This window comes from Giraffa tippelskirchi, chromosome 1 (assembly GCF_054371585.1).
Source record: "Giraffa tippelskirchi isolate mGirTip1 chromosome 1, T2T-mGirTip1v1.2.pri, whole genome shotgun sequence".
NCBI classification, from domain to species: domain Eukaryota; kingdom Metazoa; phylum Chordata; class Mammalia; order Artiodactyla; family Giraffidae; genus Giraffa; species Giraffa tippelskirchi.
The window spans coordinates 111834681-111862631 of NC_137275.1; the positions used below are offsets into that span (position 1 = coordinate 111834681).

At 49.6% G+C, this 27951-nt stretch overlaps 1 protein-coding gene and 1 long non-coding RNA gene across 2 annotated transcripts; one reads left to right on the forward strand and one right to left on the reverse strand.

Moving 5' to 3' along the window:
- On the forward strand, positions 1 to 3708 carry LOC145506824 (uncharacterized). Its single transcript, XR_014054364.1, has 2 exons — positions 1 to 1067; positions 2807 to 3708. It is a non-coding gene; the product is annotated as an uncharacterized LOC145506824 (long non-coding RNA).
- Positions 611 to 27939, reverse strand: LOC145506143 (uncharacterized). Its single transcript, XM_081490104.1, has 13 exons — positions 27690 to 27939; positions 18025 to 18108; positions 9993 to 10113; positions 7192 to 7251; positions 6724 to 6803; positions 5738 to 5899; positions 5551 to 5648; positions 4966 to 5077; positions 3950 to 4200; positions 3476 to 3501; positions 2843 to 2900; positions 1597 to 1663; positions 611 to 724 (listed from the first exon to the last, which is right to left on the reverse strand). Exons 1-12 carry the CDS (start codon positions 27803 to 27805, stop codon positions 1647 to 1649), a joined length of 1185 nt encoding a protein of 394 aa, XP_081346230.1. The 5' UTR covers positions 27806 to 27939; the 3' UTR covers positions 611 to 724; positions 1597 to 1646.
- Between the last annotated feature and the right edge of the window lie 12 nt (positions 27940 to 27951).

Below are 27951 nucleotides of genomic sequence, written 5' to 3' on the forward strand. Positions count from 1 at the left end.
AGGTGAGTGTGGGGTGCGGGAGAAGGAAGGCCGTGCCCACAGCTCAGGCCTACCGTCAAACATGATCCTGCAAGGTACTGGTTCACAGTCGAACCGAACAGGATGAACTGCTTCAGAAACCACCACCACTAGGAATGAGCATATCTTCTAAGTGGACTTCTGCCCCTCCACCCACTAAACAAGCCTCCAGGGAGGCTAGTGAAAGGGCACCCCTGAACTCAAGGGCGTCCCCAGAACCCACCCAGGTGAGGAGGACTCACCACACTAGCTGCCCCTCACTCTCACCCTGAGCTCGGTCCTCCCTGACTGACTCTCTCAATCGAGCTCAGCAAGGGCTTGACCAACCTCACTCCAGGCACTTAAAATGAACCCACAGTGGGTACAGGGGTTCACTCAACCTGCTGCGAACTCGCTCTCTTAACTTCGACCCTGGGCGGTCAGACAACTCTGCCCTGTGAGGGCTGCATGGTGGAGGTTCAGGGGTGTCCCTGCCTCGAGCCCCGACAGCCAGCCCCTCCCAGGCCCCGCCAGGTGCTGCCCCTTCCTCCGCCCCCGAGTCCCCCACGCCCCTCTCCCGGCTCCACTCCCACCCTCACGGCTCCCCACTCACCGGGGCACAGGCCACACTGCTCCTGGCTCAGCCGGGACCTCTGCTGTCACTTGAAGACCTCAGTCCCGAGGGTGCTTGGGGTCCTATATCCACCCATCTCAGCAATTACAGACTCTGGGAGAGACACAGGACAGTTTGGGGTGCCGCCCGCAGTTCACCCTGAACACATTCTGGTTTTTTTGGCTTTATCTACTGGAGTTTTCTGAGATGTCTTTTGAAAACCTCAACTGTTGCTTTCAAAGAGACTGTAAAATCACTGCTCAAATTTAAGAATCAAATCTTCATTTTCAACCTTCACGTGAAACTGGAGGGAAGACTAAAAGCAGTCATATTTTCAAACTGAAAAAGCAAACCCGCATGTGACCACGTCACAGAATACACGTCACCGAACCCCTTCCTCCTCAGCCTTCTCCTCCACCACCAGCCGCTCAGGATACAGCAGTGGGAGCGGCGTGAGGTCAGCCTGGGGCAGTTGGGGCTCTGCTAGTGCAGGAGATGGAAGAGATGTGGGTTCGATCCCTGGGTTGGAATGATCCCTAGAGGAGGGCATGGTAACCCACTCCAGTATTCTTGCCTGGAGATTCCCATGGACTGAGGAGCCTGGCAGGCTCCTCAGGCCATGGGGTTGCAAAGAGTTGGACATGATTCAAGCCACTGAGCACGCATAGACAGGTGCTCCACAGCCTCCCTGGGCCAGTGGGTGCCCTGCTGGGCAGCACAACCTCTCAGATGTCTCGGGGTGGGTCAACCTGGCCCTGAGCAACCAGGGAGGAGAGAGGATGGTGGAGGAGGGAAGGACAGGGAGGTGTTAGGGGCCACTGGTAGAGGACAAAGGGGTGCAGGGAGGGAATTCGAGTCCTGATGGTCCAGGGACAAGCCGTCCCCTCTCTGAGTTGCCCTAACAGCTATGGAGACAGAAATTAGGCCACTAATTCTGTCACTCCTCCCTCCACTCCTGATCCACTGCCCAGGAGAAAAACACTCACTTTCAGTGGCGTCTCTTGGAACCAGCAGCCATCTTCTCCTCTGAGATCCTTCAGGGGCTGCTGGTTTCTGTAAAACACAATGGAGAGCAGCCTTGGTCTTCATCGAGGATCCTAGATTACAGAACTGAGCCTAGTAAACATTGTTCTGAAATTCTGGCAGATGCAGCCATAAGCAAAACAAAACCAATGCAGGATCTTTGAAGGGAGTGGACAAAAGAGTCATTATTGTATGTATGGTTGTATTCTTATCAAACTCGAATGGTTCAACACTAATACCTAAATGTGAATGTATGGATGGATGAATGTTAAAAATTATAACAGGCAATAAATTCTATAATGAATTATGAGTTGGATAAACTCATAAGGTTACAGAACACTGTAATACAAAGATACATCCTCAACAAGAAATGAGAAATTTACCAAAGAAAAACACACATGGAGTTGAGGGATTATAAAACGCTTCACTTAAAATGCTAAATCTTTTCATAAGAAAAATATAGAACACCTGAAAGATCTCAATTCCTTCTAGATTAATTTATAAATTAAGGTAATACTCAAAAACCTCAAAGCTATTGAAGTGATAGGACTCCAAACTGTAGATGTCACTGTATGTATGTGTGCATATATGTATACATATATATTATATGTATGTCTTTAGTCACTCAGTCATATCTGATTCTTTGCGACCCCGTGGACTGTAGCCTGCTGGGATCCTCTGTCCATGGGGATTCTCCAGGCAAGAATACTGGAGTGGGTTGCCATGCCCCACACACACACATATACACAGTGAAAATACTTCTATATGTTGACAAAGAAATTTTACTTCAAGTAGATTCAACTTAATCATACTTTTGAAATAAATGTGAAATTCCTACTATGACGAGGAATGGCTTAAAAGGCTGTAACAATCACACAGACAAATATTAGGTAGCTCTGACTCCATCACTGGGTCAGTCATGGGAGGAGTCATCACCCTTCGGCTGCCCTGTTCTAGACCAGGGATGTGGTGAGAACAAGACAGAGGATCAACAGCATCAGAGCTGCCAGTGGACCAGAACAGGGGTTGGGCTCCCTTCCCCTCCATGCCCTGGTCTCTCTCCAGAGCAGGGAGTGGGGCTCCCTTCCCTCCATGCCCTGGTCTCCCTCCATCACCACCTCCCCAGAGGAGAGGAGACCTGACCAGCGTTGCCTCTCCCTGTCTCTACCACAGCCCGAGCAAGCAGAAGGGCCAGAGCCCCACACTCACCGACAGACAGACTGCTTGCTTCATCTTGGGACTGGGCGTTGTCTTCTGTCAGCTTTTCCTGCCAAGGGACCAGAAGAGAAAGGGAATCTCCATTGGTCAGCGTATTGTTGTGGGCATGGTCCAGAGTCCCAGACCCTCTTGGGGGACACATAAGCACCAGAAAAGGGCCTTGAGAAAGCAAGGCGCTGACCCAGGAGTCACAAACCCACAAACCCCTACAGTATCTGGGGGGACACAGTGGGTTCTGCCTTCCCACCTACTCCTGTGCTTTGCCCCCCAAGTGGGCATAGACTCAGCACATCTGGGCTCTGCTGATGGCACCCAGACTCTGATGTGATGCTAAGGGGATCTGAGCACCCATGCCTGACACCCCCCATGCCTCTGGGTCCAGGGTTACAGAGTGAGGGTGTCTCAAACAGTAAGGACAGGGCCGGGGCTGCCAACCGGCCTTAGGACAGCTCTCAACAGGCCCGTCTCCCTCCTACATTCAGCCTAGAGCCCCCAGGCCAGTTGAGAGAATCAGCGACAACAGTAGAGGACAAACCAGGGACCGTGTCCACCCTGGGCTTTGTTGTGGGGGGAAAGCAGTGACTGAGGGTCTGATGCTGCCAGATGCTGGAGAAACCGACTCACCTCGTGGCAACACTCACTCAAGCGACCTAGAAGAGAAGAGACATCCGCTGAGTGGTGGGGACAGCCCTCTTGCCACACCTCCCTCCCTAGGGACAGGGTGCAGGCTGGGGGCTTAGACACTGAACAGAGCCCCGGGCCTGTGACGGCAAGCGGGACATTCCGAGTCTGGAGAACCCTCAGGGAAGAGAAGAGAAGGGAGAAAAGGAAATAAAATGAAACCCGTGGAAAATCTCTGTGCAGCGCTCCTGAACCACCTTCTTCTCCTGCCTCCTCCCACCAGACTCGGCCAGGGGGAAGAGGGGACCGTCAGCTGAGTTGGGGGGACCGATGTGATCACGGTTTGGTAGGACCTGGTGAGGTGGGAGGAGGAGGGGTTTCCTGGGGAAGAAGATCAGAGACAAGCCAGGAGGAACAGGAGGATTGGGGAGATGGAGGAGGGAGCCAGCACCTCCTCCTTCCCTTCTAGAACCTCACCTTTAAAGTACCAGCATACAGCACATCCGATTAGGACTAGGACAGTGCTGACTCCAAGTCCAGTTACCATTTTCATCACCAGTGAAGTGCATGAGGAGGGAGAGGGAGTGATGGGTAGTCTCTGGCTCATGGTTGCTCGCTCTCCAGGAACCAGGACCTCCCCATGGGCCAGGGTACTTGATTCTTGGTCCACACACTTGATGTTGCTCCAAGGCGTACAGTCCATGACCATGACCTTCCCATCAGGGCACCTGGGTACAGATACAGGGGGACTCATCAGGGACAGCTAGCTGCATGAGGAGAAAGAGGGGGTAGCCTCCTGTCCTGGGTCCCCTGACAAGACTGGAGGGGGGACAGGCTCCTGCTCTCTGCAGGGCAGGGTCCCCTCACTCCCCCTCACTGGGCAGGAGAAGGATCCAGGATTGTGTATTGTGGCCCCCGGGCTCCTGCTGAGTGTTCAGAGCTGTTCTTCAAGAGCTCTGTGAGGGGGGCCTCATCCAGGTCAAGGCTCAGAAGGGTATGGGCACAAGTCTGACTCATCTTCCAGTCAAACTTAAATACGAGGCCCTCTCATCCACCTGTTGACTCTTCCTACCAATCTCAGCCAACACTGGAGCGTCAGAGGACAGTGAATTACTATTGGCCACCGAGCCCCCCAACAGGAAAGATTCAGGTGCTACTGGGGAGCAAGGGCTGGGTGTGAGGCCTGGCGAGTTGGCTCCGGTTTTATAGGAACCTTGAAGGAGCACACACGTGGCCTCAGGATGACTTCTGTCTGCTGTCAGCACTTTGGTCTTTCTAGGCCCCTCCTGAGGAGACGTGGGAAGGGGCCACTGGGAAAGCCGTGCAGGACAAACGGGGGTGGTGGGGAGCGCCGCTGCAGGCTCAGGAGACCCCACAGGCACAGGGGAGCTCTGAGAGGTGGGAGGGGCTTCATGGAAGCAGGAGAGAGACATGGGTACAAGGAAACTGGGGTCTCCTGTGGGTTGGAAGCCCCCTAGGCTCCTGTGTCTCACCCGGTGCTGCATTTTTGACAGAACTCAGGTGCATCTTCTCCACGGAAAGTGCCAGGTTTGCACTGACACTCAGTGTCCTTGGTGGAGGTGCAGCGGTTTTTTTCTTCTTCTCCTAGAGACCAAAGATAAGGTTTTGCTGTTTGTTGCTGTTTCAATGAAAGAATTAGTGTTTTTCATGGGTGTTTGGAACTTCCCTGGTGGCTCAGGCGGTAAAGCATCTGCCTACCAGGCGGGAGACCTGGGTTCGATCCCTGGGTCGGGAAGATCCCCTGGAGAAGGAAATGGCAACCCACTCCAGTACTCTTGCCTAAACAATCCCATGGACGGAGGATCCTGGTAGGCTACAGTTCATGGGGTCGCAAAGAGTCGGACACGGCTGAGCTCACCCATGTGAGCCCCAGGACAGAGCACAGGTTCTCTGGCCACAGAGGATGACCTCAAAAACAGTCCTTTCCATCCCTCCCTCCTCTGTAATGATGCGAGGTGTGTTTTCTCCAAGGAAAGCATTTCCTGAAGTTTTCTTTCAAATAGGAAATCACTGAGGCTGCTTATACACTGGGAAGCAAGAAATAGGACTGTACTAGCCTTTCAGGTCATTCTGGCGTTCTTCTCTTTTCCTTTCCAGTCCTTTTCGGTCGTAATTCAACCTTCGCAGGCACACAGTTCCACACTGCAAACTGTTTCTGTTTCCAAGAGAAGAAGAAAAAATTTAGACCTGGCCGCAGGCAAACATCTCTCAGCAGGCTAGTGAGAACTTCTTGCACCGACTGACCTGTGAAAACTATCAATCATTTTCAGTTGTCCACGAAGGGCTTTCTTGGTCAAGTGGTCCAGCATCTGCGCGTGCACAAGGCACTCCATGAAATAGCTACGGTTCTGCGGGAAGCCCAGACTGGGCAGCCACTTGTTGCCGATCCACTCATGTTTCACGTTCCTGTACGCAAGGGTCTGCATTCAATAATTAAGGATGGTTAATTGAGGAAAAAATGGAGGAGGCAACGGCAACCCACTCCAGTACTCTTGCCTGGAAAATCTTGGTGACAGGATGATTTGAGAGAACAGCACGGAAACATGAATATCACCATATGTAAAAGAGATGACCAGTGCAAGTTCGACGCATGAAGCGGGGCACTCAAAGCCGGTGCTCTGGGACAAACCAAGGGGTGGGGTGGGGAGGGAGACGGGAGGGGGCTTCAGGATGGGGGACACATGTGCACCCATGGGTGATTCATAGCAAAAACCACCACCACACCATAAGGAAATTATCCTCCAATTAAAAGAAATTAAAAAGATACAACTGTTTCAATCAGTCAAAACTTTCCTCACACTTCCTACTTTTAACCCATGTAACAGACAGACAAGAGTTTTCTATAATCCCTACGGTGAGCAACAGTGAGGTGGCACGCAGTCTTTGACCACCTGACAAGCATCCCCTTGGCGAGCCCCCGGGCAGACACCGTCCGCAGTGCTGGGCTACAGCAGGCCGACAGGGACGCCCCCTGTCCTGGGACGCACGTGCCTTGGGGGGCGGGGGGGCAGAAAGCGAACAGGTGTGTGAGAGCGTTTCTGAGCCACGGCTGCTGTGAGGGAGAGGAAGCGGACGGCAGTGGGACGGGAGGAGGTGGCTGGCTTCAGATGGGGGGGGGGGGGGGAGACCTTCAGACAAACGACTTTTGAGCTGAGACAGAAAGAGTCCACAGGAGCTGGCCTCCCGACCAAAATAACAGCAACAGTGACGACCCACAGCACCCACTTCACCTGCATTTCTGAGGCCGAACCAGGTGAGCCAGCTCGGCAAACCTCCACAGGGCAGCGCGCAGGCTCCGAGGAGCGCCGTTCTGAGGGAGTGAAGGAGCGGTGTGTTACCCGGAGGAGTCACAGACACCGGTCATCAACAGGACTTCAGATAAACAAAAGAGCTCTTTTCACTAATTTCTAATTTTAGAGAAAAGGCCATTTAAGTGTGCAACTACTTTTGAAATTTTAAGGTTTAATGGGACGAAATTATACAGAATTTTTTTAAAAAACTCCCATTTTAATTCCCATCGCATCCAATAAATAATGAAGAACAACATTCTGAGAAGAAGTAAAACAATAGAGTCCACTTTATCCAACAGCATTTGCTTCCTTCTAACATTTTTACTTATCAAATACAAGAAAATTTCATACATTACTCAATACAGTGGATCAATAGACTTGTTTCAATAAGGAAAAATAAAAACCCACCTTTTTAATTTCCTTATAGAGTTCCAGCTGCAACCTCGGAAGATTGGAATCCATCAAAGCCTACAACAAAACACAAGAGATTCGTTCAGAGAAGATACATTCTACTTACTAGCAGTTCTAAGAGTGATGAAGGACAGGGAAGCCTGGCGTGCTGCAGTCCACGGGGCCGCAAAGAGTTGGACACGACTGAGCGACTGAACAACAACCACGAAGCAGTTCTAAAGGAATCTGAAGGGCAACTAAAACTTCAATGTTGATGTGAAGGAGAATATAATAGCAACTAAATTGAAAACCTCTTCATTAAGAAAGAAGTATATGTATGCAGGAAGTTACCAACTAGATACAGGTCATTCACCATAATATTTAAAAAAGGAAGGAAAAGAATATTCATTACAATCAAACACTACATAATACCAAAATTAAATGGTAGATAGTTCAAATTCACTCTAAAGCTCTTATATTCAATTCAAGTACATACTTTAATCATTTTTAGTCATTAAAGCACATTCTTTAACCATCGTTTTTAATGATGATCCAACATCAGCAATTCCCTGGAGTCTGCAGAGCAAGTGGGACAGGAGGTGGACACCCAAGGGCAGAGCCCTGATTCTGGCGTGGGAACACGCCGCTCCACGCAGAAGCCGCACCCTTCCCAAAGGTCTGGTCCGCCCGTGAGGCACACGTGCTCCCCACCTCAGGGCCCCAGCGACACACGAACCTGCTGGAACCACAGGCTCCTCAGAGCCCTGACCCTCTTGCTCGATTACAAGTCAAACCGAAATGGCCACACGGGCAACTTCAACCCAGGAATAATGGCAGATGGCAACCACCAGCAAGGACACAAAGTCCACGCTGGAGATGGCTTCCCAAGACGGAAAGATCTCTGGGCCCCGCTCTCAGCCATGAGAACCCTCTCCTCCGAACGGTACTGCCAATGGCTTGTCCACAAGAAGAGAGGGAAGATATAACCAAGCCTCCACAGAAAAGACCTCTTCCTTTCCTGTGATATAAGCACGTGACAGCTAGAAACCAAGCTGGTCTTAGCAAACCCACAGAGGCTCAGCGAGCTTGAAAATCAAAACAGGGTTACATTCTGGGAGGTTCTGAATCATGCCTAGGATATTTTAAAATTCTAATTCTACTATTTCAGTTTGGACTACAGTCCCTCAAACAAGCACATCAAAACGGACAAGTATATAGTAAAACACGGCTTGGCCAGTAAAACTAGAAGGCATATCCAAGTTTTGTTTCACTTCATAAATGTTTTATAAACTAATGTCAAATGTATTTTATTACAGGAGAAAAGTAAACTTCAAAGCCGAGAAATAGCACTGAATGGGCGCTCACAGCCACAGGCGATGCTAATGCGCCACCTGAGCCCCCCCTGCTCCCGCCTCCACCTCCACACCGGGGTGGACACACAGCCGCCAGGTCCAGTCCGTGACAGCCCAACCTCTGCTCCTCACTGGCACCCCAGCACCTCCTCCTGGCTCAGGGCCCCACCTCTCTTCCCTGGACACTTAGCCTCCCTCATGGATTCTGGGCACAAAGTCTCTCTTCTGTCCAAGGCAGGATACAAGGCACCACCAGGATACTTCAACTACCAGGTTACAAATCCTCGAGAGCTCTTCCCTTTCTTCATTCTCTACCAAATAAAGTGCAACCCCCTTGAACTGATCCTCAACATCTCCCGTTCTCTGGTAGAGTCCCCCTCCTCTGTGAGTCTGCAAGCGTTAAGAAGGTCCTAAGGGACGTCCCTAGAGCACTCCTTGCTTCCACTGTACTGGGGCCCGGGTTCGATCCCTGGTGGGGGAAACCCAGACCCCACATGCCACACAGGGAGCCAAAAAAAGAGAAGGTCCTAAATCTTCTCGTTCACCTAACTGCCACCACCTCCGGGGAGCCTGCTCTGCCTCCCCACACAGAAATCACCTCCACCTCCAGACTGCAATGATGAGCTGCCAACGTCTCCCAGAACTCAGAACTTACACCATGCGTTCAGGCATTTCTGAACAAACATGCTCCCCATCTGAGACTGTACATCATCCGAAGGCAGGAGCACACTGTCAGCTGAAACCCCAGGATGGCTGGGGATACAAACAAGGAGAAGGGCAGAATGAGAAAAACAAAGGCAGTTTTCCAAGATAGTAAGAATTATGAAAGAACTTCATCTTCAATGGCAGCAGAAAACAGGAAAAGGGAAAAGCGGATTAAAGCTACACTGATCTTGGGTACAAACTCTGCACTGGGAAAGCCTGAGCAAAGAGGACCTGTGTCCCCCGCGCTCCTCACCTCACCTCCCACCCAGGTGGCTCTGGCTTCACCAACCTTTTCTGGGAACTCCTATCTCCCCAGTCACGTCACACCAACTCCAGCCAGAACTCCAGCCAAGCTACCAGAGAAGGCACGTCCTTACCTGTGAACAGTCCTGCCCGACCCAGGACTCGGGAGATGAAGACATCAACGGCGGATTCCACAGCCCGTCCCCTTGCCTTCTCGGGGCGTCATGGTTTCTCGACAGAGTGACACTCGGTCCAAGAGCCCCCAGAGGTCACTGCCAGCGCCCATCCCTGACCTACGCCCCGCGCAGGCATGAGGGGAAACCCGTTCCCTCTGACTGGGCAGGTACAGCCAGTACCCTGGCAGACACTAGAGTCCCTCCAAACCACACACTATTCGATTAAAAAAGTGCAGACGACCTAAAGGACTTTGCTACTCAAAACAAAAGAACACCAAGTCACGGCTTCTTCCCTTAGCTACAGTGATCGTATCTCAGAGAACACCGTCCAGAGGGTTCTTACTTTTATGACTTTGTTGAGGCATTCGTCAGCCACCATCCTGACATCTGACTCCGCGTCATCACTGCACAGCAGAAAAAGTTCCATAGCGATGCCCAGAAGTTTCTGGAATTCTGGAGAATTTCTAAATGAAAAGAGAAGAGAGACTGTCACAGCCCAGAGAACACACGATGATGAAACGCAGTTAGGTTTCTGGTATCCTGTGTGGGATTCTGGAAGAGAAAAAGGACGTTACATTTACGTTACAGGTAAAATTCATCTTAATAATATATTTCATTTAACCCAATGTATCCAAAATATTACTTCAACATGTAATCAACATGAAGAAATTACTGTGCTATGGAACAACCTCTTTTACAGCACATCTGAATTCAGACACAAAATTTTCATCAGAACTATTTTATTTGGGGGCTTCCATGGTGGTCCAGTGGTGGGACACAGGCTCGCTCCCTGGTCTGCGAAGACTGGCAGGCTCCCACGTGCTGTGGGGACAGCTAAGCCCGGGCACAATACTGAGCCCGCACACCGCCATCAGAGCACCCCCCGCCTGCTGCAACTAGAGGAAGCCCGAGAAGGAGCGAAGACCCAGCACAGCCCAAAACAAGTAATTAGATAAACCTTTAAAAGAGAGAGGGGGGGGAGACAGAAATACGTGTATAGAGATTCCATACAATTCACAGCTGAAAAAGCAGGCTGACTTGTAATTAGTAGAAAACCTGGAACTCGGAAGCACAGCCTAGTGATTGCAGTCAGCAATACTGCATTTTAAACTTCAAAGCTGCTAAGAGACGAGCTCTTTAGTGCTCTCAACACACAAAAAGGAATGACAATGATACGACAGAGGTGCTGGCTAACACTAGGTTGCCGCAGTGCATTATACAAGGGAATCAAACCACCAGTGTTGTGGGCCCATTCTCTCTCAATTTTTAAAAAAGACAAAAAGTAGGTTTACATACTACTTCTAACCATGCTTTTAAGAAGCTCTCCAATAACGAAATCAAATACTGTTTTTAAATTTTAATTTAATAAAATAGATAGAGGACTTAGGGAGTCCCTGGTGCCTAGTGGTTAGCACTCTTGAGCTCTTGCTGCTGTGGCCCCAGGTTCGACCCCTGGCGGGGGAACACATTCTGTGAGCTGCACAGCACGCCCCCAAAACACAACAACAACGAGACACAGGGCTAGTCAAGCTATCTATTTCTGCTTGAGAGAGCTTTAGAAGTTGGTCTTTCAAGAAACTTGTCCATCGCACTTGCCTGATGCTACAGCGGACAGGAATCCGTCTGCCAGTGCAGGGGACATGGGTTTGATCCCTGGTCCACAAAGACCTCACATGCCACGGAGCAACTAAACCCGTACCCCACAGATTTTGAGCCTGTGCTCTAGAGCCTGACAGCCGAAACCACTGAAGCCCGTGGGCCTACAGCCTGTGCTCCACAGCAAGAGAAGCCACTGCAATGAAAGGCCTACCGATCGCAACGGAGAGCAGCCCCCGCTGGCTGCAACTACAGAAAGCCCGTGCGCAGCAACGAAGACCCAGCACCGCCAAACAGAATAAACAGTGCTTTTCGAAAAAGAAACGTGCCCATCATCTAAGTGGTTGAATTTACTGGCATAAAATTCATATTTCCTTGCTATCCTTTTACTATCTGTACAACCTACACTGACACCATTTCCCTTTTCCAGACATTAGAAACTTGTGACTTCACTTTTTCCTGATCAGTCTTATTCCTCTTACTGACATTCTCAAAGAACACACTTTTCGTTTTATTGACTTTTCTATACACTTCTGTTTTGAATTTTACTGACTTTTGTTATTTTTAGTATGGCCATCCTTCTGCTCAATTTGGGTCTCATTTGCTTTTTAGTTTTCTAAGGTATACTGAGGTTACTGAAGGTCTCAGACCTTCCTTCTTTTAGAAAATAGACGTTTAATGCTATAAATGCCCCTTTAAAATGCTATAGCAGCATATTACAAGTTTTTTAATCCTTTCTTTTTATTTTCACTCAGTTCAAAATATTTTCAAATTTCCCTTTTGACTTCCTCTTTGACCCATGGGTCACGTGGAAATGTGCTATTTGATTTCCACATAGTGGGGGCTTTTCAAGACTGCCTTTCAGCAGTAGAGTCCCAGACACCTACACTGAGGTCGGAGAGCACGCTTTGTGTGACGTTCAGTGATTTACGTCCACAGACCCGCTTACGGCCCCGTCAGTCTTCCTTGGCACGTGTCCTGTGGGCACTCAAAAGGAAGGAGGCTTCTGCTCTCCTGCATGGAGCTTCTGTAAATGTCGATCAGCACACAGTGGGACAGTGTTTGCAGTTTTCTAGATCCAGATTTTAAGAATTTCTGAGAGGCCACTGACATCTGCCTGTAACTGTGGGGTTGTCTATTTCTCCTTGCAATTCCATCAGGTTTTGCTTCGTGTGTTTCTGAAGCTCTGGACTTAAGTACATACACATTTAGGGCTGTCATGCCCACTTGATGAACTGATGCCTTTACTGTTGTTATGAAATGATGATCCTATTCCAGGTCATGGCCTTGGATTAGAGACCCACTTCGATGATAACAGGGCTCCCCTGGTGGCTCAGCTGGTAAAGAATCCACCTGCAATGTGGGAGACCTAGGTTTGATCCCTGCGTTGGGAAGATCCCCTGGACAAGGGAAAGGCTACCCACTCCAATATTCTGGCCTGGAGAATCCCATGGACTGTATCGTCCATGGGGCCACAAAGAGTCAGACACAACTGAGAGACTTTCACTTCCACTTGATGGTAATATCAGCTTCCATCTGTTCAGGGCCAACATGGTGAACCTCTTTCCATTGTCTTCCTGTTAACCTATATGAATCTTTATATTTAAAATGGATTTCTCGTAGGCAGCAGAGACTGGGTCTTGCTTCTCATTTGATCTGAAAAATCTTTTGCATTTCATGTCATTATTGATATAACTAGGTTTATTTTTTATTTTTTGGCCTCAACGGGTCTCAGCTGCAACGCCCAGGCTCTTCACTGTGGCACTCAGGCTCAGCTGTCCTGCAACATGTGGGATCCCAGCTTCTTGACCAGGGATTGAACCCATGTCCCCTGCACTAGAAGGCGGATTCTTAATCACCAGACCACCAGAAAAGTCCCTAAAACTAGGTTTGAATCTGCCACTGTACTGCGACTTCCCTATTTGGTCCATATGCTCTTTATTGGCCCTCTTCCCTGCCTTCTTCTGGGTTAAATACTGTTTGGGTCAGCTTCAGTTATTTTTCTCACCGTTGCTCATGTTTTCCTGCTTCTTGGCATTCCTGACCATTTCTCATCAGATGCCAGACCTTATACCTTCTATCTTGTTGGGCGCTATACACTTCTGAATTCCGACATTCTTGAAGCTTGCCCTGGAATGCAACTGTGTTATTCTGAAGGACTAGGGCCGCCCTGGGCTCCACCTGCAGGCAGGATCAGAACAGCATCTCATCTAGGGCTGAAGTGAGTCACCCCTGCTGTGAAGGCAAACCCTTCTGAGCAGCTGACCCAAGGCGCCAGAAGGATGAGGTTCCCCCTCTGGCTGGTGAGAGGAGCTCTTCCCGCACTTGGAGTTTCAGCACCTGCTCCCTCCAGCCCCTTCAGGTGACTCTACCCGCAGCTCCAGGCCACTGTCTGCAGCAAGACTCAGCTGAGACCTGAGAGCCCTCGCGGGTCTCCAGGTCTCTCTGTGCAGCTTGTCCCTCTCTGATCCTCCCCCCATGGTCCCAGCCACCCTGCCTCCTGAGGCCATCAACTCTGTCCCAGCAACCATGGGCTCTCCCGGGTTTCCCTCCTCCCGTCCTCACTGGGAAACCCCCTCCAGGCAGTCATCTGGGGAAATCCTCAGGCTCATAGCATTAGCTTCCATTTTCCCAGAGATGCCTAATACCTGAGGCCTTGAAAACCACAGTTAATGCATTGTATCCATTATCAACTGCTTTGGGCAGGAAGGCAAACCCTGTCCTTGTCACTCATCTTGTTGTTCAGTCGCTCAGTCATGTCTGACTCTGTGACCCCATGGACTGCAGCACGCCAGGCTCCCCTGTCCTCCACTGTCTCCCAGAGTTTGCTCAAACTCATGTCCGTTGAGTCGGTGATGCTATCTAACCATCTGAGTCAGAAGCAAAAATCCTTCATAATTTTTTAATTTAATCTTTATCATATTATTATTATATCACCTAGTCACAGATCTAGAAATCATTTTTAATAAAGTTAACTAATATTCCTTTCCATAAATGTATCAAGTTCAATTCCCCTGTAGGTAAGTCATCAAGATTATTTTTCATTCTTTAACGGGATGACTAGCATTGCACCAGTATCACCAGACACTTTCCTAAGGATAAACTCCTGAAGCGAAATGGCCAAATCAAACAGGCCAAACTGCCTTTCATTTTTTTAAATATTTACTTATTTGTCTGCGCCGGGTCTTAGTTGCCGCGCACGGGATCTAGTTCCCTGACCAGGAATCGAACCTGGGCCCCCTGCATCGGCAGCACAAAGTCTTAGCCCCTGGACCGTGAAATTCCCCAAGTTGCCTTTTAAAAAAGTTGCATCATCTCTGACAAAATCCTGAGTATTGCTTAATGTCTGTAAAGTTGACAGGTAAAAAAGAAATGTTCTCATTTTTGTTTTCGTCTCATTCCAGTGATTACTAGTAAATCTGAACATTTCTCCACAGGAAGCATGAAATAAGTGTTAGCTATTACGTCTACTGGCTCAGTTACATTTCTTCTTTTCCAAACTGCCCATTCATAGTTTTGCCTGTTTTCCTATTAGAAAGACAGCCTTTTTCTTAATGGTTTACAATTTCTCTCTAAAGAAGCTAGTAAACCTTTGATACATATACCATCAATACTTTCCCCAAGTTGCATTTAAGTTTCAGTTGCAAGTAGATTTTGACATACTGAACTATATTCTAGATTAAACACTTTCTTCCTTTATATTGTAAGCATTCCACAGACTAAGATTAAATGTTCTTTTTGTAGTAATGACTTCACTCTCTTACATTTAGGTAATTAATCTGGCATTTACGTTTGCCTGCAATATGAAGAATATTCCCCTAAATACTCAACTGGTTCAATAATCCATCATTTCCACACTAATACAAGATGTTACCTTTATCGGAAATTCGTATCTGCACATACACACATACACTTTCCCACTTCCTATTCTGTACCTTCTTTAATGTCTAAGAGCTATTTTAATGTCATGAACACCAGGTCTCACCAATTACTGATGGTTTCAGATTTTGTTTGTTAAAACTGATGTATTTATTCTTGCAGATGAACAAGTTCAAAAATATCTCTACTAGAATTCTGATCAAGCTCATTTTAAATTTATGGATTAATTTAGAGAAAGTTTAACTTTATGATAAGGAACTGTTCCCACGTTGAAAAAGCAGGAAGTAGTCATCTGTCCCTTTCAGGGAAGTCCATACAGTCCTTCCATAGTTTCTGCATATCTCTTGTCAATTTCTTGAAATAGTATATGTTGGTGCTACTATGAATTGGCTCTTGAAGCATTATATTTTCTAACAGATTTAAGCTAATATATGGGAATGGGAAATCTATAGATTCCTGTACACTTATTTTTACCCAATCACCTTATCAGGTCCACTTGCTTAGACGAGGGTGTTGAGGTCCTCCCAAAAGGAAACGAGTTACAAATGAATCCTCACCCTCCACTGGACAGAAAACATCAGAGTGCTGGGGAAAGAGGGCAGTGAGGTTATCTTCGTTCCTGTATTTCTAACAAATTTTCCGGGTGATTCTGATGTTCATGCGAATGTAGGAAGCAGCAGGACAGACCACCAAATTGAGAGCTGAAGTAGGCTGAGTCACACCACACCTCAAGGACTCGAGAAGCTGCCTCAAATAAGCCCCGAGAGATAAGATCAGTACCTGACAGAAGCTGAAGAACGTACCAGAGATCAGGTACATTAGAGGAGAGACCACAGGAAATGCCAGCCACGAAGACTTCCTAAATCATTACCTGTGTATAAAAGATCCACTGCAGCTCTACAACTCGACATTTCTGAAAAGTATGGAGAACATCTTAAAACAAACACGTTCTTTGATCTGATGCGACCAAAGACAACCTCTCTGGCTCCAAAACATATCCCATTCACCTGATCCTACGTAGAACAAGCACCGCAAAGACCATTAGCATTACTCCATAAAAACCGAACAGACACAGGAATGGAGAACCTATTAACAGCGATTACCATGATTTACGATGGCAAAGTGAACCACAAACCAGTCTTAACATATCTCAACGTACTTCCCAGGTGGCGCTAGTGGTCAAGAATCTGACTGAATGCAGAAGACACAAGAGATGCAGGTTCAATTCCTGGGTGGGGAAGATCCACTGGAGGAGGGAAATGCCATCTACTCCAGTATTCCTGCCTGAAAAATTACATGGATAAGAGGAGCCTGGTGGGCCGCAGTCCATGGGGCTGCAAAGAGTCAAACGTGACTGAGCAATTGAACACACACTCACTCACACACGCACACACCCCCACACACAGGTGTGAATCTAAGCCAACAGTCCATCAAGTCCACTGGGAATTATCAAGAAACAAAGTAAGCGTAAGGCATGAAGCACTCAGAATGGAAAAGGTCTATTTTCTGGGTCCATAAGCTTTCGATGTGAGGTGTTCCTTCCTGAGACCTGGATGCTGGAAGGCTGATGAGCACAGCTGTGCTAAGGAAGCAGCAGGCCCCGGGGCTCTGCCAGGCATCTAACGTCCATTCACACAAGAGTCATGGCGGCTTGCAGGACAACGTGCGCCCCCACAGGATGGATTTCTGCCTCTCAGGAGCTCATGAGCACTTTCACGCAGCTCTCAACAGCGTCCCACGGGTGTCGCTCCTCCCACAAGAGCTCTGTACACTGAGTTTACACATCAAAGACGAGGCCACAGGGACTCCAAGAAGTTGGCCTTGTCTGAAGCTGCCTGGCTTATTCGGAGCGGAGACAGAATTCAAACCTTCTCCCCTACTTTTACTTAGTACTGTTGTCTACAAGAGCATGCTAACTGAGAATTTTTGTATTCTCATTTTCAGCACATATTCTCACTTGTCACTTCATTTCTTCCCACAATATTTCTACAAATTAGATAAAAACAGTAATCATACACTGTCTTTCAAAATGGCATTGAGTTCAACTAAAATGAAATAGTCTACATGAAATCACTTTGAAAGCATAAAATACAAGCGGCAAGTATAAAATACAAGTGGCAATATGCCACGAAAAATAAATGAATCACCAAATTTCTGTCAGTACGAAAACCAAGGTGATTATTCTTAGAGGTTTTTCTAATAGATTACAAAGAGCCCTTCCCAACAGGAGAAGAACATGAATGATTTACTCCAAGAGAAAGTACTTACTCCAAGAGAAGTATTTCACACGTCCCATCCGAGGAACGGAGTTCAGAAACCATAAGCACATCTGTTTCCTACTCACTCATTTAGAGACAGGCTTAAAATAACTACCACCCACAGATACAAGGAACAGTACTCAGAAAGAGAGACAGACAGTAAAAAGCAAGGAGAATGAGGACAATCAGCAAAAAAGCGATACAAGAAGGTGCTGCCTGCTCACCCCACAGGAAAGCCTGAGCCAGGGAGGTGGGCCTCCGGTTAACGCCCATGAGCCCACCATCCCAAAGCTGTGATGAGCAGGGAGCACCCCCACAGGGCGGACAGGGCAGAGCGCAGAAGAAAAGCAACCACGAGATCCCAGTAATTGGGCAGGCTCTTGTTCCCACACCGCAATAAGTAAAATACAAACATGCTGTTCAGTTATCCAAATGGTTACAACGACACGGTGTAAGATTACAAGAAGGAAGCATTACTCATTACGGTGACGGTGTCTGGAAATCCTCCATATCCACCGCCAGAAGGGGGAGGGGTCCCGTCAAGGTTTCAAAACAACTGGGGCGACGAAGAACATTCTAGCCCATTAAGGATGAAAACACACAAGTGTTCTATTTTCACTGGAAAGTTCAAAGTGCAGTTACCTGAGAGACTGTGCCACTATGTTTTCACGTATTGTCAGACAATGATTCACACGGTCTTTCTTGGTGGCTGAGAGTTCTTTCTTTCTAAAAGGGGGAAAAAAAGAGTAAAGGAAGTTAGTGTTGTCCACTCCATCTATTTCTACGTGGCATTCATTCATTCATTCATTCAACACAGCTTCTTTGACTCCAAGGAGTAAAACCGTGCCGGGGCAGGGTGCTCTGAGGTCAGAGAGGTGGGGTGGGCCGAACCTCGGGTCCCCTCCAGGACTGGGCTCCACAGAAAACTCAGGGGGCGTCACTAACACGCCTGCCTTCTCTGCTGCAGAGAGAAGAAACTGCAGCGCCAACAGGGCTGGCCCAGGATCGCGTGGACAGAGGGAGCTTCAATTCAACGCAATAGTATAACACCTACTCTCCACAGCGGCCCCCTCGCAAAACCACACGGACTGACGAGTCAGCCCCACACAGGCCTCACACAATGAAGTATGAGAGAATGTATTAACACAATGGTTAATTGCTCCTATATCTCTGAATGGCTACAAACAAGTACCCTGCCCAGAGCCTTTCTCAAAAGCCTCCTAGTGAGACTTTTCAGTCAAAATTGTAAAAAGGAGACAGACTGGTCAAGAAGATGAGATAAAAGGTGCCTGCTTCTCACCCAAACCTATGACTTCAGAGGTCTCTGAAGTAGGCACCGGAGAAATACAGAAGACAGGGATGATCCAAAGAGGAAGCGAAAAAGAATCAGGCTTGATGATTACATCCAAAAAAGGATCCGAGTGTCTGACAGCTACCAGGACATGGTACTAACTAGAAACAGTGAGACCAGAAGACTACTACGTTTTTGAGGGGATTCTATAAAGAGTACCAAAGAGATTAAAATACTAACTGACCAACACCTCCGTTTAATCCCTAATGCAACTGCAGGCCGGAGAAGGCAACGGCACCCCACTCCAGTACTCTTGCTTGGAAAATCCCATGGACGGAGGAGCCTGGTAGGCTCCAGTCCATGGGGTCGCTAAGAGTCGGACACGACTGAGCGACTTCACTTTCACGCACTAGAGAAGGAAATGGCAACCCACTCCAGTATTCTTGCCTGGAGAATCCCAGGGACGGCGGAGCCTGGTGGGCTGCCGTCTATGGGGTCGCACAGAGTCGGACACGACTGAAGCGACTTAGCAGCAGTAGCAGCAGCAGCAACTGCAGGCTCCAAAAAACTACATGTGAAGGAACAGACTCTTGCAATTGTGCAAACCAAGAAAGACACACCCTCAAAAGGCAGTTCAGACGTGGCCAGGGAAGAACATGGACAAGGAAGAGTCTCCCGAGCGGAAAGTCAGGGCCCGGGAGAAGGAAAGACAGGCCTGGATGAGAGGCCAAGTCCATGGTGTGCAGAGAGGGGCTCCCAGTCAGCAGCCAGTAAGTCTCTCACCACATGGACAGGTGACCATGTCCCCCACTGGTCTCCTTCCTAAAAGAGACTCGCTGATGAGCTGTGCTGTGGGCTGCTAGGCACCCACCAAAACACCGTGCTTCCCTTCTCAGACACGAGCTTCCTGCTGACAAGTCCCACAGCCCGGCTTCCCTGCAGCCAGGCACACACAAGTGACTGTTCACACAGATGAAACGGGAACACAGCAGCGAGCGGAGCTTCTGCCTGTGGCTTGCCCAGGGCACCACCCCCTCCTTTTAGCTTCCCCCAACTGGAACAGACACTTCTAACACCCAGTTTCTGAACATACAGACAAAGACAACAAAAAGGCTGCAGGGTGACAGGATGGAAGGAGCCTGGGTCCTGAGTGGCAGGAGGAGGCAGAGGCCTTTCACCTCCCGCCCACCTGAGTCACTCACTTCAAAAGTGCTGGGATGGAAACAACCCAAATGTCTCAGTGGATGGATAAACAGCTGCCATGGAGTAACGGAATACTGCTTGGCAGTGAAAGAAGCAAACGACTGACACACACAAGGATGAATTTCAATGCATCCGCTTCAAGGTACACAGGGATGATTCATTTATGCCACAGTCTTTACCTTTAAGGGAATGTAAAGTGGTCTGAAATTTACAGGGCCCTGGCAGGGGAGGAGTACACTAAAAGAGGTACCGATGAGTGAACTGGATTCAAAACTGGGAAAGGAGTACGTCAAGACTATATATTGTCACCCTGGTTATTTAACATCTATGCAGAGTACATCATCCGAAATGCCAAGCTGGATGAAGCACAAACTGGAATTAAGATTGCCAGGAAAAATATAAATAACCTCAGATATGCAGGTGACACCAACCTAATGGCAGAAAGTGAAGAGGAACTCAAGAGCCCCGTGATGAAGGTTAAAGAGGAGAGTGAAAAGCTGGCTTAAAACTCAACATTCAAAAAACTAAGATCACGGCATCCGCTCCCATCACTTCATGGCAAATAGATGGGGAAACAGTGGAAACAGTGACAGACTTTATTTTCTTGGGCTCCAAAATCACTGCAGATGGTGACTGCAGCCATGAAATTAAAAGACGCTTGCTCCTTGGAAGAAAAGCTATGAAAAACCTAGACAGCGTATTAAAAAGCAGAGACATTACTTTCCTGACAAAGGTCTATCTAGTCAAGGCTATGGTTTTTCCAGTAGGCAGGTATGGATGTGAGAGTTGGACTGTGAAGAAGGATGAGCGCCAAAGAACTGATGCTTCTCAACTGTGGTGCTGGAAAAGACTCTTGAGAGTCCCTTGGACCGCAAGGAGATCCAACCCGTCAATCCTAAAGGAAATCAACTCTGAAGATTCATTGGAAGGACCGACGCTAAAGCTGCCTTTTCATACTGTTCACGGGTTCTCAAGGCAAGAACACTGAAGTGCTTTGCCCTTCCCTTCTCCAGAGGACCACGTTTTGTCAGAGCTCTCCACCATGACCCGTCTGTCCTGGGTGGCCCTACACAGCATGACGCATAGCTCACTGAGTTAGACACGGCTCTGGTCCATGGGATCAGACTGGTTAGTTTTCTGCGACTGTGGTTTTCATTCTGTCTGCCCTCTGATGGAGAAGGATAAGAGGCTTATGGAAGCTTCCTGATGGGAGAGACTCAGGAAAGACTGGGGAAGACTGACGGCAGGAGGAGAAGGGGACAACAGAGGTTGAGATGTTTGGATGGCATCACCGACTCAATGGACATGAGTCTGAGTAAATTGCGAGTTGGTGATGGACAGGGAGGCCTGGCATGCTGCAGTCCATGGGGTTGCAAAGAGTGGGATACAACTGAGCAACTGAACTGAACTGATGCTGAAGCGCCAATACTTTGGCCACATGATGTGAAGAGCTGACTCTTAAGAAAAGACCCTGATGCTGAGAAAGACTGAAGGCAGGTGGAGAAGGGGGTGACAGAGGATGAGATGGTTGGATTGCACCACTGACTCAATGGACATGAGTTTGAGCAAACAAACTCTGGGAGATTGTGAAGGACAGGGAAGCCCGGGGTGCTGCAGTCCATGGGGTTGCAATGAGTCAGACATGACTGAAGGAGTGAACAACAGCAACTATATAGATAGATGTGTGTGTGTGTGTATGTATGTGTATATTAGACCTCAGTTTGAAACAGAAAGTACTCAGTTCAGTTCAGTCGCTCAGTCGTGTCCGACTCTCTGCGACCCCATGAATTGCAGCACGCCAGGCCTCTCTGTCCATCACCAACTCCCGGAGTTTACCCAAACCCATGTTCATCGAGTCGGTGACGCCATCCAACCATCTCATCCTCTGTCGTCCCCTTCTCCTCCCGCCCCCAATCCTTCCCAGCATTAGGGTCTTTTCCAATGAGTCAACCCTTCGCATGAGGTGGCCAAAGTATTGGAGTTTCAGCTTCAACATCAAACCTTCCAATGAACACCCAGGATTGATCTCTTTTAGAATGGATTGATTGGATCTCCTTGCAGTCCAAGGGACTCTCAAGAGTCTTCTCCAACACCACAGTTCAAAAGCATCAATTCTGCGGCGCTCAGCTTTCTTCACCGTCCAACTCTCACATCCATACATGACCACTGGAAAAACCATAGCCTTGACTAGACGGACTTTTGTTGGCAAAGTAATGTCTCTGCTTTTAAACAGGCTATCTAGGTTGGCCATAACCTTCCTTCCAAGGAGTAAGCGTCTTTTAATTTCATGGCTGCAGTCACCATCAGCAGTGAATCTGGAGCCCAAAAAAGTAAAGTCTGACACTGTTTCCACTGTTTCCCCATCTATTTCCCATGGAGTGATGGGACCAGATGCCATGATCTTAGTTTTCTGAACGTTGAGCTTTAAGCCAACTTTTTCACTCTCCTCCTTCACCTTCATCAAGAGGTTCTTTAGTTCTTCTTCACTTTCTGCCATAAGACGGCTGCGACGGCTGCGACGGCTCGGCGCAGAAGCGTGGCCGAGAGGAGCTAGGCCGGGCCGGGAGCCGGGAGCCGGGGGCGGCAACCAAGAGGGGCTAGGCCGGGCCGGCGGCCGAGAGGGGCTAGGCCGGGCCGGGGGCCGGGGGCGGCGGCCGAGAGGGGCTAGGCCGGGCCGGGGGCCGGGGGCGGCGGCCGACAGGGGCTAGGCCGGGGCCCGGGGGCCAGGGGCGGCGGCCGAGAGGAGCTAGGCCGGGCCGGGCCGGGGGCCGGGGGCCGGGGGCGGCGGCCGAGAGGGGCTAGGCCGGGCCGGAGGCCGGGGGCCGGGGGCCGGGGGCGGCGGCCGAGAGGGGCTAGGCCGGGCCGGGCCGGGGGCCGGGGGCCGGGGGCGGCGGCCGAGAGGGGCTAGGCCGGGCCGGGGGCCGACAGGGTCTAGGCCGGGCCGGGGGGCCGGCCGACAGGGCTAGGCCGGGCCGGGGGCCCGGGAGCCGGGGGCCGGGGGCGGCGGCCGACAGGGGATAGGCCGGGCCGGGGGCCGGGGCGGCGGCAGAGAGGGGCTAGGCCGGGCCGGGGGCCGGGGGGCCGGGGGCGGCGGCCGACAGGGGCTAGGCCCGGCCGGGGGCCGGGGGCTGGGGGCGGCAAGAGGAATTACCCAAGGCCCAAGGTAAGAGAAACCCAAATAAAAAGGTAAGTGTTGCGAGAGGGCATCACAGGGCAGACACACTAAAACTAAAACTACAGAAAACTAGCTAATCTGATCACACGGACCACAGCCTTGTCTATCTCAATGAAACTAAGCCATGCCGTGTGGGGCCACCCAAGACGGATGGGTCATGGTGGAGAGGTCTGACAGATTGTGGTCCACTGGAGAAGGGCATGGCAAACCACTTCAGTATTCTTGCCTTGAGAACCCCATGAACAGTATGAAAAGGCAAAAGGATAGGACCCTGAAAGATGAACTCCCCAGGTCAGTAGGTGCCCAATATGCTAATGGAGATCAGTGGAGAAATAACTCCAGAAAGAATGATGAGATGGAGCCAAAGCAAAAACGATACCCAACTGTGGATGTGACTGGTGATAGATGCAAAGTCCGATGCTGTAAAGAGCAATATTGCATAGGAACCTGGAATGTTAGGTCCATGAATCAAGGCAAACTGGAAGTGGTCAAACAGGAGATGGCAAGAGTGAACGTTGACATTCTAGGAATCAGCGAACTAAGATGGACTGGAATGGGTGAATTTAACTCAGATGACCATTATATCTACTACTGTGGGCAAGAATCCCTTAGAAGAAATGGAGTAGCCATCATGGTCAACAAAAGAGTCCGAAATGCAGTACTTGCATGCAATCTCAAAAAAGACAGAATGATCTCTGTTCGTTTCCAAGGCAAACCATTCAATATCACGGTAATCCAAGTCTATGCCCCGACCAGTAACGCCGAAGAAGCTGAAGTTGAACGGTTCTATGAAGACCTACAAGACCTTCTAGAACTAACACCCAAAAAAGATGTCCTTTTCATTATAGGGGACTGGAATGCAAAAGTAGGAAGTCAAGAAACACCTGGCGTAACAGGCAAGTTTGGCCTTGGAGTACAGAATGAAGCAGGGCAAAGGCTAATAGAGTTTTGCCACGAGAACGCATTGGTGATAGCAAACACCCTATTCCAACAACACAAGAGAAGACTCTACACGTGGACATCACCAGATGGTCAACACTGAAATCAGATTGATTATATTCTTTGCAGCCAAAGATGGAGAAGCTCTATACAGTCAGCAAAAACAAGACCAGGAGCAGACTGTGGCTCAGATCATGAACAGAAAGTACTATGAGAGTTTAAATGCTCTCTTCTTCGAGCCACCACATTCAAGTCTCGATTACAGCAGCTCACCTAGTTGAAGACCTTAAGTCATCAAGAAAATTAAAGAACACTGACCTCTCCCAACAAGTTAGGAGGCAAACAAACTCTCTTCTGTATGGTTCCCTTCCAAAGTGAAAACCCACAAAGGCCTTAAATGAGCTGCATTCACACACCCGGTCTCCCAGCTCTACAGGCAGTGACCCCTCTGTGGGCAGCCTCTTACCCTAGGGTCTAAAACAACTCCTGGGGGGATGGCCATCAGAAAAAGCTGACAAACACTAAATTGAGTGCACCTCGCTACCTAAGATGGTCACAACAGAAAAGTGATCAATACAAATATAAGCTTTAAAAAGAACTGTGTCTCTCTCCTCGTATGTGGACTAGGCCACAAGAATACAGGTAACAAAAAATGATACCACTTTCTGAACCTGCTGCCTGATTTCCTTAAGACTCACATGTGCTGCACCCGAGGCCCCATGCTAGAATTTGAGCAAAATTTATGAAACAAGCAAAAAATCAAAGACCGAATACCAATTTCACCCATCAAAATAAAAGTACACTCCTGTGTTGTCTGCTTGGGTCTAGCTCCTCCTCTGAGCTCCCTGTGGGGATAGAGTGAAAGATACGTGTGTGTGTGTGTGTGTGTGTGTGTGTGTGGTGTCCGACTCTTTGCAACCCCATGGACTGTAGCTCACCAGGTTCCTTTGCCCACGGGGTTTTCCAGACAAGAATACTGGAGCGGACAGCCATCCCCTGTCTCCAGGGGAACTTCCTGACCCAGGGATCAAACCTGCATCTCCCTCTCTTGCATTGCAGGCAGATTCTTTACTGCTGAGCCATTGGGGAAGCCTGCCCTATTCCCTCAGGGCTCCTGCCCCAGGCCCTGCCATGAGCCAGCACCACACTCTGGAAGGAACGGTTCCCACGGTTGCTCTCCAGGGATGACAGACTCACTGAGAACAAGCGCGTGCCTCTCACGGGCACTCAGCCCAGCACCTACACTGGACAGGTGTTTCCCAGACAACAAAGGAGTGGGCAAGTGCTTGCCGTACAAGAGTAGGTTGAAAGTGAAAGAAAATGAAAGTCGCTCAGTCGTGTCTGACTCTTTGCAACCCCGTGGACTTAGTCCATGGAATTCTCCAGGCCAGAATACTGGAGTGGGTAGCCTTTCCCTTCTCCAGGGGATCTGCCCAACCCAGGGATCAAACCCAGGTCTCCCGCACTGCAGGCAGAGTCTACTGGCTGAGCCACAAGGGAAGACCAAAGGAGTAGGTTCAATACACAGTAAAACTGACTCAAAAGTCTTGAGTCAATCTTTCCAACAGGTTTCGGAAGATAAATGATAATTATGTTAACCTTGAGTTTCTAAAACCAAGAGATGGAAAGAGAAGTAGAAACAGCAAAGCTTAAAAAAAGAGAGACCCTGAAGAGCAGTCCCACACGACTGAGCTCAAGCAGCTTGTGGAGTCCCAGCTGCAGCCCTCAGGTGTGACCAAGACGTCAGTGACAGCCCGTCTGTGACCCTGACTGTCACAGCTTTACTGCCAGAAAGAGTGAGTACACGTCCCATCACGGTCAGCTACGAAGAAAGCGCATGGTTCAGATCTCTCTTCTAACTCATCCAAAGTCACTTCCCAGCAATCCACACCGATTTGAGGGGGAAAACATCTGCCCTGATTAAATTTTAGTCTTTTCTGCACTCAATAGGTAGCTCTAAAATCATAAAATTCTTCAGGTAGATGGACGGTCTTCAGTGGTGACTGATCTTATATTAAAATTCAAACAATAATGACTAGGTGGCGCTAGTGGTAAAGAATCCGCCTGTTAACCCAGGAGAAGCAACAGCTGTGGTTTCATCTCTGGGGAAAGAAGATCCCCTGGAGAAGGAAATGGCAACCCACTCCAGTACTCTTGCCTGGAGAATCCCAGGGACGGGGGAGCCTGGTGGGCGGCCGTCTCTGGGGTCGCACAGAGTCGGACACGACTGAAGCGACTTAGCAGTAGCAGCAGCAATGTATTGTTTATGCAAAGATGACAGACCAAGTGCTGGACAACAGACAGGGACGGCAGTTAAGACGTTCCTTCCCACCCAGAGCCTGCCTGGTGCTTCCTGTTTGTACACAAGATCCAAGAGACGCTGAGATGCGTCAACTTCTCTGACTTCTACCTCCACGGAGAAGCACTATGCTAAGTCTGGAATGGGTCATGGTTACAAGTTATTTGCTGCGGAGAAACGTCAAGTTGTTAAAAAAAAGATTCTTTTTTCTCAAAGTATCCAAACAAGTTTTTCACCTTTTAGCAGAAAAAGCGCTTTACTGCTACATTTTCACAGATAAGCCAAAATGACTCCCCAAATACTCATTTCCTGATTAAACCTCAGGACACAGCAAGGAATCATATCAGAAACAAAGATGAAAACATTCCTGAAAATGAATCCATCTTAACATTAAGGTGAACTTCTTAAAGGGGCGGCTTCCCAAAAACTGTCCTCATTAAATGCCGTCTTGTACAAATCCAGATGAGAAAGAAAACGCCCGCACATGAAAGAAAGGCCTGAACTGTAGCAGAGCACGCCCTGACCTCTGCGGAACACCCAAGACTTCAAGGAAAAGTACTTGGGCTCTGTAAGAAGGTGACATCAAATGGTCTCTCTTCTTCTGTTTCGAAAAGTTCCCTAGCACAAGCAACCGAGACCCCCTACTTCCGAACAGTACCAGGATGTCTGCCACAGGAGACTGTCCGCAGACACCCATCCAGGTTCTGGCCAGCGTGACTGCGATGCCCGTGAAATGGACATCACTCGCCCCGACGATTAACCTCTCCCTCAGCAAGATGTGATTTATTTCCAACTGCAGACAAGTAATAAACTTCAGCCCACTCTTCCCACTATTGAAGGCCGTTTGATTGTTTCTTGTGTGTTAATAACAACCATCTGGGCTAAGTTCACACTTACGGGGCGACCACCGCTCATTTAAGGGGCCTGCAGACCGCCTTGAACTGAGACAAGCCGGTCTCTTTCCAACACTTCAGTCTTCTGCTGCGACCCCCGAACTAAACGAAAAGCCCTGAGGCTACGGGAAGACAGGCCCGACTGACTCCCAGCCTGTTTAAAGGGGGCCCCGCCAGAGGCTCCCCATTGGAACGCGCGCGCTCCCCCGCCCTCCAGCCCGACGTCCCCGGGCATGAGGTCACCACTGTCCCCGCATCACTCGGGCTCCCAATTCCCGGCTCCTCGGGGAGCGTCCAGCGCCCGCGCGGCCCTGCTCCCCTCAGAGCAGAAGAGTGGGGGCTGGACGCGGCCTCGGCTCGGCCGAGTCCTGCTCACAACGCAACCCCGGTTCCTCCCCAAACTGGGCAGCCGGGAGGGCAGAGGGCCGGGGCCGCCTCCGTGCCTCCGCGGGAGGCTGGCGAAGGCCGGGGAGGGCTGGGGCCGAGCTGCGGCGGGTCAGTACTCACGGTCGGTGCAGCGGCTCCTCGGCCACGGCCGGGCATAGCGGCGGCGGCGGCTGCTGCTGCTGCTGGAAGAACTTAAGGGACTCGAAGGCCTTCATCAGCTTTTCCAGGGTCGCCATGGCGGCCTGCGGCCCCGCGGGAACAACGCCCGGAGCCCTCGGGATGGCTCGCGGCTCCGCTCAGCAGCACGGCAAGGAATGAGGTTCGGGCCGAGGGCAGGAACGGAACACAGGCGCCCGGCCATCTTGGGTCCGTCCCGGCAGCC

Coding starts and splice junctions, on each gene's coding strand:
- LOC145506143 (XM_081490104.1), bottom strand. CDS start 27,805: ATGGCGACCCTGGAAAAGCTGATGAAGGCCTTCGAGTCCCTTAAGTTC. Junction 10,114..18,024: donor ATAGTGGCACAGTCTCTCAG/GTAACTGCACTT, acceptor CTTTTCATTTAG/AAATTCTCCAGAATTCCAGA. Junction 7,252..9,992: donor GCCTCAACAAAGTCATAAAA/GTAAGAACCCTC, acceptor GTTTTGTTGTAG/GCTTTGATGGATTCCAATCT.